Source organism: Pan troglodytes, chromosome 14 (assembly GCF_028858775.2).
Source record: "Pan troglodytes isolate AG18354 chromosome 14, NHGRI_mPanTro3-v2.0_pri, whole genome shotgun sequence".
Lineage (NCBI taxonomy): Eukaryota > Metazoa > Chordata > Mammalia > Primates > Hominidae > Pan > Pan troglodytes.
The window spans coordinates 75,616,789-75,635,301 of NC_072412.2; the positions used below are offsets into that span (position 1 = coordinate 75,616,789).

Below are 18,513 nucleotides of genomic sequence, written 5' to 3' on the forward strand. Positions count from 1 at the left end.
AGTATCATTATCATTATAAAGTATTATAAAGTATACACATACACATATATAGGCATAAATAGTTATACTTTATAATGATAATTTGTTTTCATTCAATATATTAACCTTGACTCTAAGGGCAATATCATTTCTATTTTGTTCACCATTGCATTTCCTGTGCCACCTACTGGTGAACTTGGTACATAGTTGCTACTGGTGAACTTGGTACATAGTTCACCTACTGGTGAACTTGGTACATAGCAGTCAATAGTCACTATACCTTCATTTATTCATTCAGTAATTAATCGTATATATGGAGATTTATCTAGGCACTTATGTTACAAAAGTTTTTTTATGTTATCAAGAAGCTACTATATTAATTGAGCAGATAGACAACAAAAACAACAATAACAAAAACCAATATATATTATAAAGCCAGGAACTAAACAAGGACTCTAAAAAATAAAAAAGAGTGTAAGGGAATAGAGAATTTTGAAGGTACTGGCACATCATATGGAGTTTTCAGAGAATGGGTCTCTGTAGAAGTAACATTTGACAAAGATCTGAATGAGGTAGAGAAGAAACAGATATAAATATTTGGCAGAAGAGTATTTCCATCAGAGGGAAGAAAGAACAAGCACCAGACTCCACAAGTGAAGTTATGCTTAGTGTTGTCAAAAAACAGTAAGAAGGTCAGTGTGGCTAGAACTGTATGAAAAGGGAAAATAATAGCAGAAAATGTGATTTAAAAATGTCAAAGGCACACACTTGTAGTCTTGTTGAATGAGTAAATTAAAGAAAGTTCTGCAAAAGTACCCAAGGGAAACAGGGAATTGATGAATGTATTACAAGATACTAGACACTTTGATGGAACAAAAAAATTCAATGGAGAATGCTTCTTCTCTTGTCACAAAGAAATCCGCAATATATTTGTAAAGACTAGTCACAAAGAAATAAAAATAATTAATTGTATAAGAAAGTTTCTGATATCACACAGTCCTAAAGAAAGGAATACTAAGATTTCATTTGTGAGAGCTAATGCCATGAGAAGTTTAAAGATATTTCTTGGGCATGAATGAACTTGAACTAGAAACAGGGAGAGATTATTCAGAATTTGATAATGGATTCCAACAAGAGAAATGTCTGAGTTAAGTAAGAGTGAAGGAACCATACAACACATATTTAGCAGGAATGAGAGCAATTGCATCTAACATTGAGGAAAAATGCCTGGGTAGCAGCTTAGAGGCTAGGTGTGGAGGACTATGTATATCAGAATATGGAGGCCCGGTGTGATGGCTCATGCCTGTAATCCCAGCACTTTGGGAGGCCAAGGCGGGTGGATGACCTAAGGTCAGGAGTTTGAGATCAGTCTGACCAACAAGGTGAAACCCTGTCTCTACTAAAAATACAAAAATTAGCCAGGTGTGGTGACAGGTGCCTGTAGTCCCAGTTACTTGGGAGGCTGGGACAGGAGAATTGCCCGAACCTGGGAGGCGGAGGTTGCAGTGAGTGGAGATTACGCCTCTGCACTCCAGCCAAGGCGACAGACAGAACGAGACTCCATCTCAAAAAAAAAAAAAAATTGAAGATCGAACATGCTATGATGCTATGTTGAAGCATGTGTTGAATTTTTTAATTAAGAAAATAAAGCACTCAATGTTCTAAGTTTAAAAGATATGAATAGAGAATTGAAGGTTTAAACAGCCATTGAAAAAACTATGAAGGTCAGGGAAGTTTCTACTGAAGATTTCAACCTTCATTTCAACATGAATTTTCTCAAAAGCACTCTGCAAAGACACTGCATTCCTCAAGGACCTCCAGAGGCCTCCCAACAATGGTGTCAGCCTGCAACAGTGGGGTAAATAGCTTTGATCACTCGCTTGTAAGTTATTTTACTTTTTTATTTACCTACATATCTTCCTGCAACTGCCCGTGGAGAATAATGGCTGCTGCTTCTCTTCCAGCTTTCATGTCTTATATGAATGCCTCTTATTGGCAAGATCTAACCAAAAACCATCTAGAGAAAGGATTGCTGGATAAAAATGTTCCACGTGTGTCCTCCAAAAGTCAGAGCTGACTTTGGAGGGAAGTAGCAATGATGACCAGTGGGAATTGACAACTCAGCAGGGAAGGAAAGATCTGGAGATGGAAGTCGACTCTGGACTTTCTGTCCATCTTTACCCAAAGCAGATCAATTCTAAAACTATACTTTGATATAATATTTAATTTGAACAGAGAATTGCATTAGTAAAATAAATTTAAAAACAGAATGAGAAACACTTAAAGACCACTGCTTTAAACACAAGTCCATTCTATTAAATATATGACAGCTATTGTCATGCCTTAATTTTATTCTGGCATAGGCAGCCATTTTTTCAACTTTTCTTCATATTACCTAATCACATAAAATTTACTATTCTTGTTATTCTAATCTGTTTCCGTTTGCCAGTCTCTACTGCTTTTAAAATGTTATATCCAGAATTAAGCACAAATTTCATAATATAATCTAAGAGAGTACAATGAGACTATTTCCTTCAGTGCTGCTATTTTGGTGCTATCTCTATATTCATGCAGACACAGTTTACATTAATGTTTCAGAATTAATTTTACACTTCTACCTGATACTGAGCTTGCAATCAAAATTCTCTAGTATTTTGAATGATTCATTGCCAAGCTGAGTCACCTTCCCAAAAGATTTTGGAATTATTTGCACAAATTCAGTAGCTGAAGCCAAATACATAAGTGAAATTTCCAAAGGAAAGATGACAAATAATAAAGAAGAGAAATATAGGTAGCAAATTAAGGTCTGGGTAGACCAGACCTTTGGTCTTTGAAGATCAAGTTTACATCTAAAGAGTTTGGGCAAGAAATTTAAAAATTTTGAAAGTGTTACTTATGTATTAAGCAATCAGACAAATAATTACAGTCAGGAGAGAAGTTAATTCTATCCCACGTGTAGTAGAAAAAATGGAATGATTTGCTGTTAAAGCAGTTAAGGAGAAAAAAAACCACACACAATATGTTTGCTTTCAAAGCACAGATTGGGTAGATTAGATGAGAACATATGCCTGATTGGACATGGATCAGAGGCAAATATGTGATGAGAAATCACATTATGAGATGCAAAACACTCATTTTAAACTGCTGGAACTGAAGGGACAATATAGATCTGGGAAGACAACTGGTCAGTAATTTTTCTCTAAAATAGTTACCATAAACATCTATAGAATACCAGAGCGTCACATTTTCAAAATAATTTGAAATCATTTAAATTTGAGCAGATATTATATACCACAGTCTAAGAAATAAATTAATATAGAGTCATACAGAATGTTGAGTACCTTAGAAATCTTCTATGTTTCTGTTTTAAATATATTTTCCTATGAAGCATACCTTTTAAAGTCTCTGAAGAAAAAAATTTGTTACTATTGTGTGATAAATTGCAGAACAGTCCAAGCAGCTGCAAGGAAAATATTTTCATTATTAAATTAATAATTTGCAACTAGACCAGAAGGGACCATTATCCCTCTGGATATGGAGGCATATTTTTCTTTGGCTTAGTTAATCCAGGAGCTCCTAAAGTTAATGAAATGTGCCTAATTAAATGGTGGCAGTTGGACTTTGATATTTTGGTTGATGAATTATTTGTTTACTTTGATTTGCTATGGTTCACATAATTTCAAAGGTAGCATCGTGTCTGTCATGGAAAATTTCTAAAGAAGGATTTGCCAATAGAATTACAAATCGCATATCTTCTTCCTTTTATTTTTATATTTTCATTTAATTTAGTAATCTGCTTAAAGGATTAAAAAGGAAAAAGAAAATAATTTTGAAACTCTGTTTCAAAATGGCAATCAGAATACTTTTAAGTGGTTGAGTCATTAGCAATTAGAAAAAGTGTTCAATTTGAAATAAATAGCAACCATAAAGCTTAACAATATTTATCTCATTTTAATTCTTTCTTTGAGTTGGAGACAAAAATTTCCATAAGACTTCATTAGTTGTTTCAATAATAACAATGAAGACATTAATAATATGAATAATAATATAACAGTAAAAATGGGTAGCATTGATATAGGGCCTCTATGCCAGGCACTCACGCTATTGAATGCTTTTAGAATGATTATTTCTAGGATAGGTAATATGATGGGTATGAGACTTGTAACGGGTTATTCTATCCTAGAATGGAATTAATATTTTTAAGATCCCATGCTATAAAGTACACAAATTTAAACTGTACAATTGAAATGGCTTTTAGATTCTCTACAAAGCTGTTAAATATACACACTCATATATATACATATACATATACATATACACACACACACACTCACACACATACAGGGAATAAAAGGGAAAAATATAAAATAGGCTTCAATTTTTTCCATAAAATCATACTAGCATAGCCACACGAAGTACAATATGCTGTGATGGAGAGGTTTAAAAAATGCAGAAAAATGTATAAAAGGGCAGCTGTGGAAGTGAATGTACAAAGGTAGATAGGCCTGGGGCAATTTTGAGAATCAGTTTAAATAACTTTATTAATATCTATCCATATGTATATCTGTATTGCCTGTTAAGTGTGCATAAAGCCATAGTGAAGCTTCCTGAATGCAACACGTGGAGGTTCCTGGAGGGTTATGTGCCCAGGGAGGGCCTGGAGCCTATGCGCCCCTCTCCTCATACCTCGCCCTACACATCTCTTCATCTGTATCCTTTGCAATATCTTTTATGATAAACCAATAAATGTAAAATAAAATAAAAAATAAATCCACAAAAGAACAATAAATCCAGTATGGAATGTGTTTTTTAAAATTAGAAAATACATTATGGTACACCATAGTTCATAACAAAAAAATGTGCCAAGCATAGAACACTCATTTTAAACTTAAAAAACTTGCTAATGCCATGACAGTAATTATTTTTACCTCTGATAACACAGAGTGTGCCTCCATTATTAAAACATTAAGTTTCCTTACCATTGTGTAGCTGTGGGCCACCTTCATTAATTCAATGCATCCTTGAGCATCTGCGAAGGCTCGAATTCCTAAACAGTTAGATGGATGCAAAAGCTTCATGAGGAAGTGGCAGCACACTTCCACCACCTGTGGAAGCTGAAGAAGGCACGCTGCAGCAAGAAGGTTCTCAATGGTGTCCTCTTTTAATTCCAAGCAGCCTAAACATAAGCAAAGATAATTATGAAACTCTTTTAAAAACATGAAATAATATGTATCATAACACTACACAAAACATTAGGCCAATCTGCTAGAACAGATCTAAACTGAGATTGGTAATCAAGATAAATATAACTCGGTAAAGGTCACCAATTGTTTTAAGAATTTTGCATTTCGTATTTCATGTAATATTCAAAATCACTCAGTAGATACAAATGCAGTTTCAATCAACATATCTGTATACACGTCAGCAGAAATGATAGTTCTTCCTTTGATTGTGAAATAAGGAAAATAGAAAAATAAGGTTCAGAATATATGCCTACAAACTTAGGAGAGCAGAGATTCTCTAAGTATCTGACAAGGTATATATGTGTATATGAATATAAAATATCTATTTGTGAATATTTAACATATGTATATACATTTATAAATGCATATGTTACAGGTTGGTAGTATTGTACTTAACCCACTGTACTTATGTTTAAAATTGTCTATAATTTTGGTTTTTAGTTTTTTCTTTGTTTTTGTTTCCCTGTTTGGTCATTTTATCTTAAAGGCAAAAAAAAAAAAAAAAGGCTCTTTAGTGCTTTACTGTTTCCTCTGTTTTTCTAATATCCAGAATAATTTTTTTAAAGGGATGTGTTTGTCAAATGTTTATAGAACTTATCTTTGAAGTTTTATGCACTTAACTATCTGGAGTTACATTTTAATTAGTAATTCAATGAGTTAGATGATTTTATTATCATTTAGATTTACTATCTGTACCTAAGTGAGTTTTACAAGTTGTATAACTTGTATAATTGTACAATTGTATATACAATTGTATATAATTGTATAACAATGAACCTAAACTATACCCTAAAACAAATGGATTTAACAAATATTTACAGAACATTCTGCCCCTAAACTGCAGAATATATGTTCTTTTCATCAGCACAGGGAACATTCTCCAAGACAGACCAGGAACGAGTCTCAATCAATTTAAGAAAATCAAAACTGTATCAAGTATCCTCTCAGACCACAGTGGAATAAAACTCAAAATTAATTCCAAAAGGAAACCTCAAAACTATACAAATGCATGGAAGTTAATACTCTGCTCTTGAATGATCTTAGGGTCAACAATGAAATCAAGGTGGAAATTAAAAATTCTTTGATCTGAATGATGATAGTGACACAACTTATCAAAACCTGTGGTATACAGCAAAAGTGATGCTAAGAGGAAAGTTTATAGCAATAAATGCCTATAAATGCCTATATCAAAAAGTCTGAAAGAGCACAAATAGAGAATCTAGGGTCACACCTCAAGGAACTAGAGAAACAAGAACAAACCAATCCAAAACCCAATAGAAGAAAATAAATTACAATGATCAGAGCAGAACCAAATAAAATTAAAACAAATAAACAAAAGCAATCCAAAAGATAAATGAACCAAAAAGCTGGTTCTTTGAAAAGATAAACAAAATTGTTAGATCATTAGTGAGCTTAACCAAAAAAGAAGAGAGAAGATCCAAATAAACTCAATTAGAAATGAAATGGGAGACATTACAACTGATACTACAGAAAAACAAAGGATCATTCAAGGCTGCTATGAACACCTTATGTGCACAAACTAGAAAATCTAGAGATGATGAATAAATCCCTGGAAATATACAATCCCCCTAGATTAAATCAGAAAGAAATAAAAACTCTGAACAATCAAGTACTTAGATTGAAACAGTAATTAAGAAAACTCCCCCAAAATCCCAGGACCAGAGGGAGTCAAAGCTCAATTCTACCAGACATTCAAAGGAGAGTTGGTGCCAATCTTACTGAAACTATTATAAAAGGAAAATCTTAAGAATTTTAAACCTGAGAAAATAATATCCTATTTTATTCATTTTTCTGAATCTTCTAAATTTGACTAAAGCTTGAATTGTTTCATTTATATTTTCATTTATATATATATATATATTTTGCCTGAGTAAAGCATACATTGCAGCTTTTAATAATCAATGGCAGCCTTTAGTGCCTACATATAAGGAATGTCTTAGTTTATTGGTGAACTTGGAAGGCAGGTTGCACTAAATTTGAAATTTGAATATAAGACTTTAGGAAAAATGTAATTTTATCTAACTCTAATTATGCTGTTATTTAATTGAGATTTAAAAGTATATTATTGCCAGTTTGTGTATATTTTTTAACTTTGTGATGTTACTACCATTTTCTCTTAGATTTCTCCTTTTCATCATGAATAGTTTTATGACATAATAAAAAGTTATCTGCTTTCAAAACTTTTGGACAGAATATTTATTAAGAAAGTCCTTTATGCATAACAACTATTTTTTCCATATCAAATTTTGTTTTCTGAAATTTTTTAAACCTATAATAATTTGCAAAACCCACCCATATACCCTTCATCTGGCTTCACCCAGTGTTAACATTTTGCTATATGTATGTGTATGTGTGTATTTATGTTGTAGCTGCAAGATTACTTGAGAGCTACTTTCAGCCATCACATGTCACGCCTAAATGCTTCAGCATCTATCAGCTAAGAACAAAGGTATTCTCCAACGGAGTGGCAATATAATTATCATATATGAAATTTATATATTTGCTATGACATACACTTGCCCAAATGTTCAAATAGTTTGCTGTGTAGCTTGCTTTGATTTTTTAATTCAAGAGCTCATCAAGGATTATATGTTACATTTACTTGTGGTGTTCCTTTAGATTCCTTTTATCTAGAACTGTTCCCCTGCCATTTTTTCATCTATAAATTGATGTTGGTGAAGAATCCATACTAGTTGTTTTGCAGAATTCCTCCTTTTGGACTTATATTATTTCCCCTTTATTAGATTATGGTGAAGTTTTTTTCTTTTTTCTTTTTTGCAAGGACACCGTATAGGTGATCTTGTACCCTGCTCCATCATGATCAAGAGGCTCATGATGTCAGTGTGTCCCATTTTTGGTGGCTTTGAGTGTCATACAATGTTTTAGGCAGTATCTGACAGATTTCTTCATTTAATTTTTTTTATAATTAAAGAAGAATTTGTTGGATGATAGATGCCTTTTTTTTCAAATATGACAACATGGTTAATAGATAAAAAAGACTATTATATTTTATTTATGACTTTCACTGAAAGCAAGACAGTAAAGAAATCTAAAGCATGCCTCCAAGCATAAAAGTGAGTTGATGAAGGAAAAAGAAGAGCAGATACACTGCAGAAAACAGGTTGGAAAATACAGTGATTAGGGTAATATGAAAATATGTTTATTATATATTAAAGTATAGATTTCAATGATTTTAAGACTGATTACATGAGTACTATTGATATATATTTTAAGGTTTGTGAAATACCATAGCAAGCATGAGCAAAAAGTATTCTATAGGTTACAGAAACCTATATTTGTATATCAATTTTTGTTTCTTTTTGAAATGTGTACCTGCTGTTATAAAAATAAAGTTAAAATAGAGAAAATAATACGAACACATTAAAATCTGTTATTAATTTTAAACTGATTATAACACTTTTTTATTCATATATACCCTTCAACATATTGTTTTGACTTAAAACTTCAGAGGAATTTTACCTAAATTGTTCAGTAAAGTTGTCAAGAAGACGGTTGCATGCTTCTTAGCATAGATCTTGAGAGAAAATCAGATGGAAGACCTACATGCTGATGGCATGGTTTCTATTGACTTCATTTTACTGTGATTTTAGAATATTGGGAAGGTGACTTCCTGTAATCTAATTAACTATTTCTCTCAATATAATTTATGCAGAAAAGAATGAAAACAGCAGACCTGAACTACTACCATCCTCTGAAAGGCCTGCTTTCAAGGTTTGTTCCAGCTGGTATTTGAGAACTTAGATTTCAAGAGGATTCTCATCATTAACTGATAAAATTGACTCACTGTGCTTAAACTGTACAAACAATGTGGTATATGAGCAACACCTTTTTTCCCTTCTGGGAGTCTGAAATTTTGTTCTGTGTTAGATGGAGGCCTATGCGATCAACATCTAATAAAACTCCAGGCACTGAATCTCTAGTGAGCTTCCTTGGTTGGCATTTCACACACTTTGTCACAACTTATTGAAGGTAAAATTAAGTATCTTCAGTGGGACTCCACTGGAAGGGAACCCTTGGAAGTCTGTACCTGGTTTCATTTCGCCTTTGCCCCATGGGTAGTTTACCTTTTCTGATTGTGTTATGTATTATTTTGCCGTAACAATTCATAGCCATTTGTAAAACTACATGCTGAGTCTTGTGAAGTATCCCAGTTCATCACTGAACGGGGTGTTAGTCTTGGGTATCACCCAACATAGCACTCTAATCAGAAGTCCTGAGATGGTAGGGGAATGTAGAGACATGCTGTGCTCAGAAGCTCAAAGATCAATATTGCTAAGATTTCATTTCACACCAAATCAATCTATAGATGTACTACAATAACATTTAGAATCCCAGTAGACTTTCTGTGAAAATTGCAAAACTGATTATAAAATTCATATGGAAATACAACGGACCTACAATAATCCAAACAATTTTGAAAAATAACAAAGTGAGAATAAGAGCACTACCTGATTTTAAGACTGATTACAAAGTTTATGCAAAGGCACAAAAGTAAGTCATTTGAGAAAAGATTGTCTTTGAATGAGTCAGATATGTGTACAAAAACTTGTATTTGATGTATACCCCAAATGATATACAAAATTTACTCAAAATGGATCATGAATCTAAATTCAAACATTAAACTATAAAACTTTTTTTTTTTTTTTGAGATGGAGTCTCACTCTGTCGCCCAGGCTGGAGTGCAGTGGCGCCATCTCGGATCACTGCAACCTCCACCTCCCGGGTTCAAGTGATTCTCCTGCCTCAGCCTCCCAGGTAGCTGGGATTACAGGCACCCGCCACCATGCCCAGCTAACTTTTTGTATGTTTAGAACAGACGGGGTTTCACCGTGTTGGCCAGGCTGGTCTCAAACTCCTGACCTGTCTCGGCCTCCCAAAGTGCTGGGATTACATGCGTGAGCCACCACACCCGGCAGCTATAAAACTTCTATAAACAAACTTTGTTAATTAAAAATTTATTTGATAAAATATCAAAAACATAATTTCTCGTAGAACAAATTGAGAAACTAGACTTCATATAATTCCCTGCAAGATTGAGCTAAGATCATGCCACTGCACTCCAGCCTGAGTGACAGAATGAGACCCTGCCTCTAGTTAAAAGAAAGAAAAAAAAAAGCCAGTGTAAGATATATTATCAAAGGAATAAAAAGATGAACCATAAACCAGGAAAAAAGTTTGCAAATCATATCTGATAAAATATTATATACGGAATATATAAAGAATTTTCAAACTAAATTTTTAAAAAACTGGGCAAATGATTTATACAGACATCCCACAAAAGAAAATATATGAACAAAAAATGCTCAATATTATCAGTGCTTCAGAAAATGCACATTACAAACACAATGACATGCCACAACACCTCTATTAGAACTGCTTGTGGAAATGTGAAATGGTACAACTACTTTAGAAAACAATTCTGCAGTTTTATCTCTCCTATGATTCAGCCATTCTGCTCCTAGATGTTTGCTCAAGAGTAAAGGAAGAATATGCGGATACAAAATCTGTACATGAATGTTTGCAGAAAATTTATTTTGCAATGGCCAAGAACTGGAAAGAACTAAAATGTTACATGACAGGTAAATAAATAAACAAAATTAGAGTATGCTTATTCAATGGAATACTTCATAATAATAAAAATAAAATAATTATTGATTATGAAATACCATGGTTACTTACGTTGAGTGCAAGATAATTAGGCTGAGTGAAAGAAACCAGACAGAAAATAAACGCAGACTCTATGATTAACTTCAAAATTCTTGAAAATCCCAAAAAATCTGGTATGTAAGGAGTCAGATCACTGATGCTTATGTACTAGGTGGGGATAAGGAAGAACAACAAGATAGATTGCAAAAGGACATGAGAAAACATTTGACGATTATAGATATATTCATTACTTTGTGGTGAGTATATACATAAGCCAAAATTATCAAATTATACACTTTGTATATGTGCAGTTTATTATATCTTGATTATTCATCAATAAAGCTTTAAAAAAGAATACTCAACTGTATTTTCAAAATATATTTAATAAATGATTTGAGTTGACAAGTAGATAGAAACATTTTCTGAGTGCTTAAATGCAAAGAAAAATCAAACAAATATATGATATTATAATTTACATTGAGGATTGTGATTTTTTTTCTTCTTTGTTCTCCTTTGTTTTCTTTTTGAGACAAGGTCTTATTCTGTCATCCGGGCTGAAGGGCAGTGGCATGATCCTAGCTCACTGCATGCTTGAACTCCTGGGCTCAAGTTATCCTCTTGCCTCAGCCTCCCACGTAGGTGAGATTACAGGCATGCACCACTAGGTTCAGCTATTTATTTTTATTTTTGTAGCAATTAGGTGTTGCTATGTTGTCCAGGCTAGTCTGGAACTCCTGGCCCCAAGCCATCCTCTTGCTCTGGCCTCCCAAATTGTTGTGATTTACAGGCATGAGCTACCATGCCTGGCCAATAATTTTTCTGAATGTTTGCAATACATAAAACATGATTACAGTCATGACAAGTCACATATGCTATTATTAGGTTGGTACAAAAGTAATTGTGGGTTTTGTCATTACTTTCAACGGGAAAATTGCAATTACTTTTGTACCAACCTATCATATGAAAAACATATTTTTAATATCTTAAAAACTTGAGCCTGCCATACAAAATTGTGTGTGTGTGTGTGATCTTCCTACTCCGTCACTGTGGCTAATTCTTGTGTGTTTCCATCACCCCTTGTGAACATTCTGAACCCTGTTGATATCTCTATTATACTCTCTTCCTTTAAGCTCTTTCAGTGTTTCATTTGTTTTCTGCTGGGACTCTGACAGATAAAGTGAATATTGGATGTGGACAGTGAGGAATAAAATCCCAGAGGATTCCACATAGTTTGGCTTGGGTGTTCAGGCAAATGGTGTATAATTGACCATTTATATTGGAAAAGTATATTACTATATTTCTTTATATGTGTGTGTATTTTTACTTCCCAGATCAACACTTGAAAAAAGATTCAGAGGCAGTATGTCAATGTAATAACTTACAGGGTTTTTACGACATTTTCTTGAAACAAATTTATTCAGTCTAAATTCAAACCCTTGATAATAATACACTTCATAATAATTTAGACAGATTTTTTTTTCAGATCATCTCTCAATTATTTCCCCAAAAAAGAAAAAAAAAGAATTTTCACAAGATATATGTAGAATAATATTTTTATTTATTGCTAGCTTTGGAGGTTAAGTATTATAACCATTGGTTTTTTCAAAGAGTTTTAATATTTTATTTTCTAAAACTTGGACTATATCCAATGAAATAATCCATTTGTTAAAGCCAGAAGGCACAAATGGAATATTAGCCAGTGTCAAGCTTCAATGCACACAAATTAAGCTACCTCATGCATGCTGTATTTCTTTACATCTATAACCTAGCCATTGCTCGGCCAGACCTAGATGTAAAAAGGCAAAAAGCAGCCAAGTATTTGACTTAAAAGTTAACTTTTGAAAAAGCATGAAAACTGCTAATGGAAAGAAAAGTAATTCTACATTTTCATTCACAGTTGATTTCAAGGCATAACGTTCTCAAATAAGCTTACTAAAAGGGAAAACCTGCATGTTTTTAGTTAGATGCCGTAGAAAACTGGCTTAAAAATACACGATAGCCATATTAAACTTGATATACGTAAGAAGTCAATGTTTCTAACAGAAGACAACTTTTAGAGATTGTTTTCCAAAAAAAAAAATGAAATGTTTATAATCTCTCTTAGCAAGTCCAGAGGAACTTTGTCTCCAGAGTTAATTAATGAGACGGTCAACACATCATAAGGAAACAGGCATCTCAAGTGACTTCCTCAATTTCTCTCATAGTTGCCATAGTTTCAGGTTTCAGATTCAGACAGGAAAGCATGTAGCAGAAGAGGAACTATTTCTTTGTGTATATATCTCTTACATCAGTGAAGAAACTTTTACCAAAGAATCCCCAGAAATTTTTCTCCATGCTGCCTTGGCAAAAATTGTGTCACATAATCATGCCTAACTCAATCATTATGAAAGGGGTGAAATACAAATAATTGGTTTTGATCCTATAAACTGCTTATAAAATTGGAGTCATCCTCCTCTGATTCAACTGGGGGCTAAACGGGGAATACTTTTTAAATAGGGTTCCAATAAGGTGTGCTACATTTATCTACAATCACATCTTAAGTAAATGCTAAAGGCCACTAAATCTTCCAAATATGTATGAGTAGACTTAAACACTGTTTTTCTATAAGATATTTGAATTTATACTGCATTGACATAAAAATATGTAAAATAGAATGGGAAGGAAAAAGTGAAGTTTATAGAAGAATATGTATCAATGTGGTTCTACTTCTTATTAGACACATCGTCCCCTATTAACAAATGCACAGAGTATCCATATTTCATCTACAAAGTCTGTTATATTGAAAATGTGTATTTCCAAAGGTATTGTTTTAGGAATGTGCATTCTACCAGAAAAGTGCAAAAACTGCCTATAAAATTCACAAAGTAAATCGAATTTTATCTATCATCATTCTGTTAAATTGAAGAAGAAACAATATCAATGTCACTCTAGAAATTCAAACCTCAAAAGTGACATTTTTAGTAACTCATAGGTATTTTAAAAATATAGTTTTATATGAAAATACTTCTAGATTTACAGAAAATTGCAAAGCTAGTACAGTGATTTTCCATATGACATATAACTGTTTCCCCCATTATTAACATCTTACATTCGTATGATATATGTTATATTAATGAACAAATATTGTTACATTATTATTAACTAAAATGTGTACTTCCTTTACATTCCTTAGATTTTTTTTTTCTTTTCTTACCTAATGTCCTTTTTCTGTTCCAGGATCCCATTCAGAATAGTACATCTCATTTACTCATTCTGTCTCTTTAGGCAACTCCAGGCTGCGGAAGTTTTCAGACTTTCCTTTTTTTAATGACTTTGACAGTTTTGAGGAGTACTAATTTAATATTTCATAAAATGTTCTTCGATTGATATTTTGCTGATTATTAGACTGGGGTTATGAATGAAGTTTCTGTCTCATCACATGCTATTTAAGAAACATTATCAACATGACTTATCACTGGTGATAGTCATCTTGATCACGTGCGGAGGTAGTGTATGTCAGGTTTCTCCACTGTAATGTTATTCTTTAGTACCTTTACATACTGTACTCTCTGGAAGAAAGTCCCTATGCACAGCCTACACTTACGGAGGGGGGAGTTGTACTCTATCTTCATGACGGTGGAATAACTGGCATAAATACTTTTGAATTCTTCTATGTGGGAAATTTGTCTATTCTCCATCATTTATTGGTGTATTCAATTATTTATATCAGTCATTTCACAGGATTTTTTGAATAAATGTTTCAAAAAAGGAAGGAGAGTTAAAGGGATTTTAGTTTAGGCAATTTACACATATTTTTAACAGTTAATGAAATTTAAATTTTACTGCAATTTAGAATTTTGCTGTCAAAATTATTCCTTATTGCCAATTTGTACCACTTTATTGGCACTCTGGCCTCCTCTCTCTCTTGTCAGAGAGAAAATCCTAGTTGTCTTCTAAAAATTACAGCAAACTGATTTTAGAAAACAGAATACAAATTCTACCCATGAAATTCTAGAATCCTAGAGCTAATTAATCTGTAAACCATGTCATACATGCCTTCCAGCCACAAGAAAGACATGGTTATGTTTTTTGAGTACTAATTACATCTCAGAGTTCAAGAGAAACTGTTAGAAAAGTCAGAAAAGGCTATGCAAAGAGCAGTTCAAAAGTAGCTGCGACAATACAAGTCATTATTCGTTCTATTTCTGTCCACCTTATACCTATAAAAGTCCACTGCATGATAGGTAAGAATTAAACATGCCAGTAGCTCAAATTTACTTAAATTGCTTTAAAGCTACTCTAATTACATATCTATCATTTGAAGAGAACAAGGTATTGTTTTCAGAGTAAAAGCAACATTCCCTTGACTCACATCGATGCACAGGTGTTAAGCTCCCTCAACTTTAACAATAGAGAACATGTCTTATCTTCAAATTTATTATAGTTTATGACTCTGTCCCTAATCAACTCCATAGATTTTTTCCACTGTCACTAATTTCCATGGAGTTTAACCTAAAATAGCATGTCATGCAACACTCGAGGGAATTTTGATTGTAAGAACAGTGAAAAAAAAAATGATTAACTCATGGTCGTAGAAGTTATTTAAATCTTTACTTAAGTAACATAATTTGTCTATCTAAGCACCAGACTTATCACAGATATGTTCTTTTGGTCATTATTTTAATTTAGGATACCTTTATGTAGAACATATACTCTTGAATTCGGCAGAGATAATTCAATTCCCTTTAAAATAATTGTACCTTGAACCCAGTTGAGTTTGATTTTCAGATTTAAATATTCTGTTGCTTAATGCATGAAATTATTAGAGACTTGTGCTCCTGGACAAAATAATTTGAACTTGAATCAGCCCAGAGAAGCAAGAGATCTATAATTCGTTGTTACATCCACTTTTGGCTAAATACTGAAGATGTCTAAAGCAGCTTGTATAGTGTTATATGTATATTTAAAATATTTTGAATACTCAAATGAAATATTTGTCTCAGATTTTAATATAACAACACCCGTGTTTATGGTGAGGAAAATGTTTGCCTTTAGTTTATAATATAACTGATTATGCTTACCTCTTTGTCTTGTTGACTGAGAAGAAAAACTAATTGGTATGTCATTTCTATGAATACAAACAGAGTTTTAAGACATTACTTATTGTGAAAATTACACCATAATTGTTTTGATTTGAATTTGAATGCCTTTCCAAGTATTTTTTATTTGACTTACAAAGCCTTATACACCATGGATATTTAGAAATAAAACTAAGATAAAAGCCATAACTTGGCTTACGTAAGTGGCTTATTTTTTTCTTCCTTTATATTCTACATCATCAGGAAACTAGAAGGGAGATAGAAAGGGGTAAGTATAAAAGAAGGCAACTTCTACTGGCCAGATTTTCACAAGTTAGTAGGAACATGTTTCTGTAGAACCAGGTTGTACTGAAGTTATCTGCAGAGCTCTTCCGTCTTGAGATGCTTAAATATTTTATTCAGTGACTTTGGTGGATTTGATGTGGAAAGAAAAAAGTTGGCAGTTTTAATAGTTTATCTCACATTCTGCCCAGATTGGGAGTTCTACCATCCTACCCTCTGTGAGGCCACCATACCCACTTCCTCTTTATTCTTGAGGTTCTGTGTTGACAAAGATTTTGTATTTTTGTTTAACAGGTAATTTTTTATGATGCTCTATCTTGGTTTCCAAAATATGCTTCATATGTTACCTCCTTACCTTGCTGCTACCATTATGGGTCATTTTTAAAGATCACCACTTTTGTTTTCTGACTGCGAACATTCATGCCTTTCTTGAAATCTTCACATCTCATAATCCATATTTAAAATCAATATTTCTTAGCCCCAGTGAACTGTAAGTGCAATAGTTACAGAGTGCTGCCGAGGGAGCATACAGATACAGAATTTCTGATAAGTATGCAATTCTTTCTGAAAACACTATCCGAGCACATTGAGTTATGTCATAGATTATGTGACTGTTATTTCCCCTCTTGGATAGTGCACTTTGAAGCCGTCTTAAGATGTGGAAAACTTAAGTTAAATAAATGTAAGCAAGGGGGTTTGATTACAAGGTTCTAAATATGTTTTGTTTAACTGAATCTGGCAAATAAAATAGTAATTTGTAAAAATGATTCAAAAATGTCCTATTACATCGTTTTTGAATTAGTCAAATTTGTCAGTTAATCAAAAATGCTCATTAATCAGAAAGCAGAGTGCATAGCCCACGAAAACACATGAAAATAATCAATGGCATATGTTTCCAAGTAGTATTTACATTTTTCAGGCATGGATCTATCAGGAATAAACTTATATTTTAGACAAATGAAAAATAGTTTTTACATTTTTTCTTGTAAGACTGAATCCCATTACCAGTCTTTAGAATTTCTTTATTAACTTTTATTCTGCATTATCCTCTCCTCTCACCACACCTAAACATTTCTTTAGAGAAGAAAATATGGGGTAGGACAGGTTCATCAGACTCATGTAAGTGCCATTTGGCTAGGACATTTTCTCTGGTTGAGTATTGTGACAGGAGTGAAATAATAGCCATAATATGCAGAGACGAAAACTCAAGTTCACAATCCAAAGGAATCAGTGATCAAGGTATTCCTTCAGAACATCTTCAGCATGCAGTTCACTTCCAGCTAAAATGTGTTTTCCTGGTTGGATTGCACTTAGCATCCTTCAACTGAGGGAGACAAAGTGTTTAAAATTAAAGTGCTTCGTGTTCCCATTATAAGTGTCCTTTCCCAAGCATAATGGGAAAGTGGACTCTTCATTAAAAATGGCTAAGTGGTAATTTACAGAAGTCTTAATAAGGGTGAAATGACAGGGTTGTTTTGCTTGTTTTTATTTGCTTGTTTTCCCCCCATACTATCAGCAAATCATATCATCTCTACCAAATTTTAAATGGAAGATATTAACAAATAGTCAAAACTGAAGTAAAATAATGTTTTCAAAGATGGGTATTATTTAAAAACATTTAGGAAATTGGTGCTTTAGTTGATTCACTTGTAAGATAAAGTTGAATACTGTGAGGCATAGCTAAGATTTGCATGGAAAGTTCTTGAAAATGTTAATAATTGAATGTTGTAATATTTTTATGATTATTCTTCAGATTAATATAATAAAATAAAATTAGACTTGAAATTATGAAATTATGAATGCGCAAGTCTGAGGATAACATTTTAAATAGTGCTAAGAAGCATCAATGACAATTCTCCATTTGGGTATCATTTATATAACTTCCTCAGGCTACTCATGATTTGATGTACAACAATATTAATTGTAAGAAAAAAATATATGATGCCAGTTGTTACTACGTCAATGGAAGGTCATGCTTTTCACTCAATGTGACAATGACATAAATAATTATGAGCAGCGCTGCCTCTCATATTAAGCAGACAGAATGTTGAATAACTCTAGATCTAGTAGAAAAGATGTCGAAATGTCCATGGAAAAATTAGGCCATGATTTTACATCTTATAATAATTTTGTTGACATGTAAGCTAAGATGCCATTTCTGTATCTGACAATATGATATTGACTACCTACCTATCTCAGAATGTTGCTGTAAGGACCAATTAAGATAAAATATGATAAAATCA

At 32.9% G+C, this 18,513-nt stretch overlaps 1 protein-coding gene across 1 annotated transcript in view; it reads right to left on the reverse strand.

Moving 5' to 3' along the window:
- KLHL1 (kelch like family member 1) overlaps positions 1–18,513 on the reverse strand; it is a 426,381-nt gene that overhangs the window by 245,195 nt on the left and 162,673 nt on the right. The window contains exon 4 of the mRNA XM_016925362.4: positions 4,959–5,155. Within this exon, the coding sequence (XP_016780851.2) occupies positions 4,959–5,155 (197 nt within the window). The remainder of the gene's footprint in view (positions 1–4,958; positions 5,156–18,513) is intronic.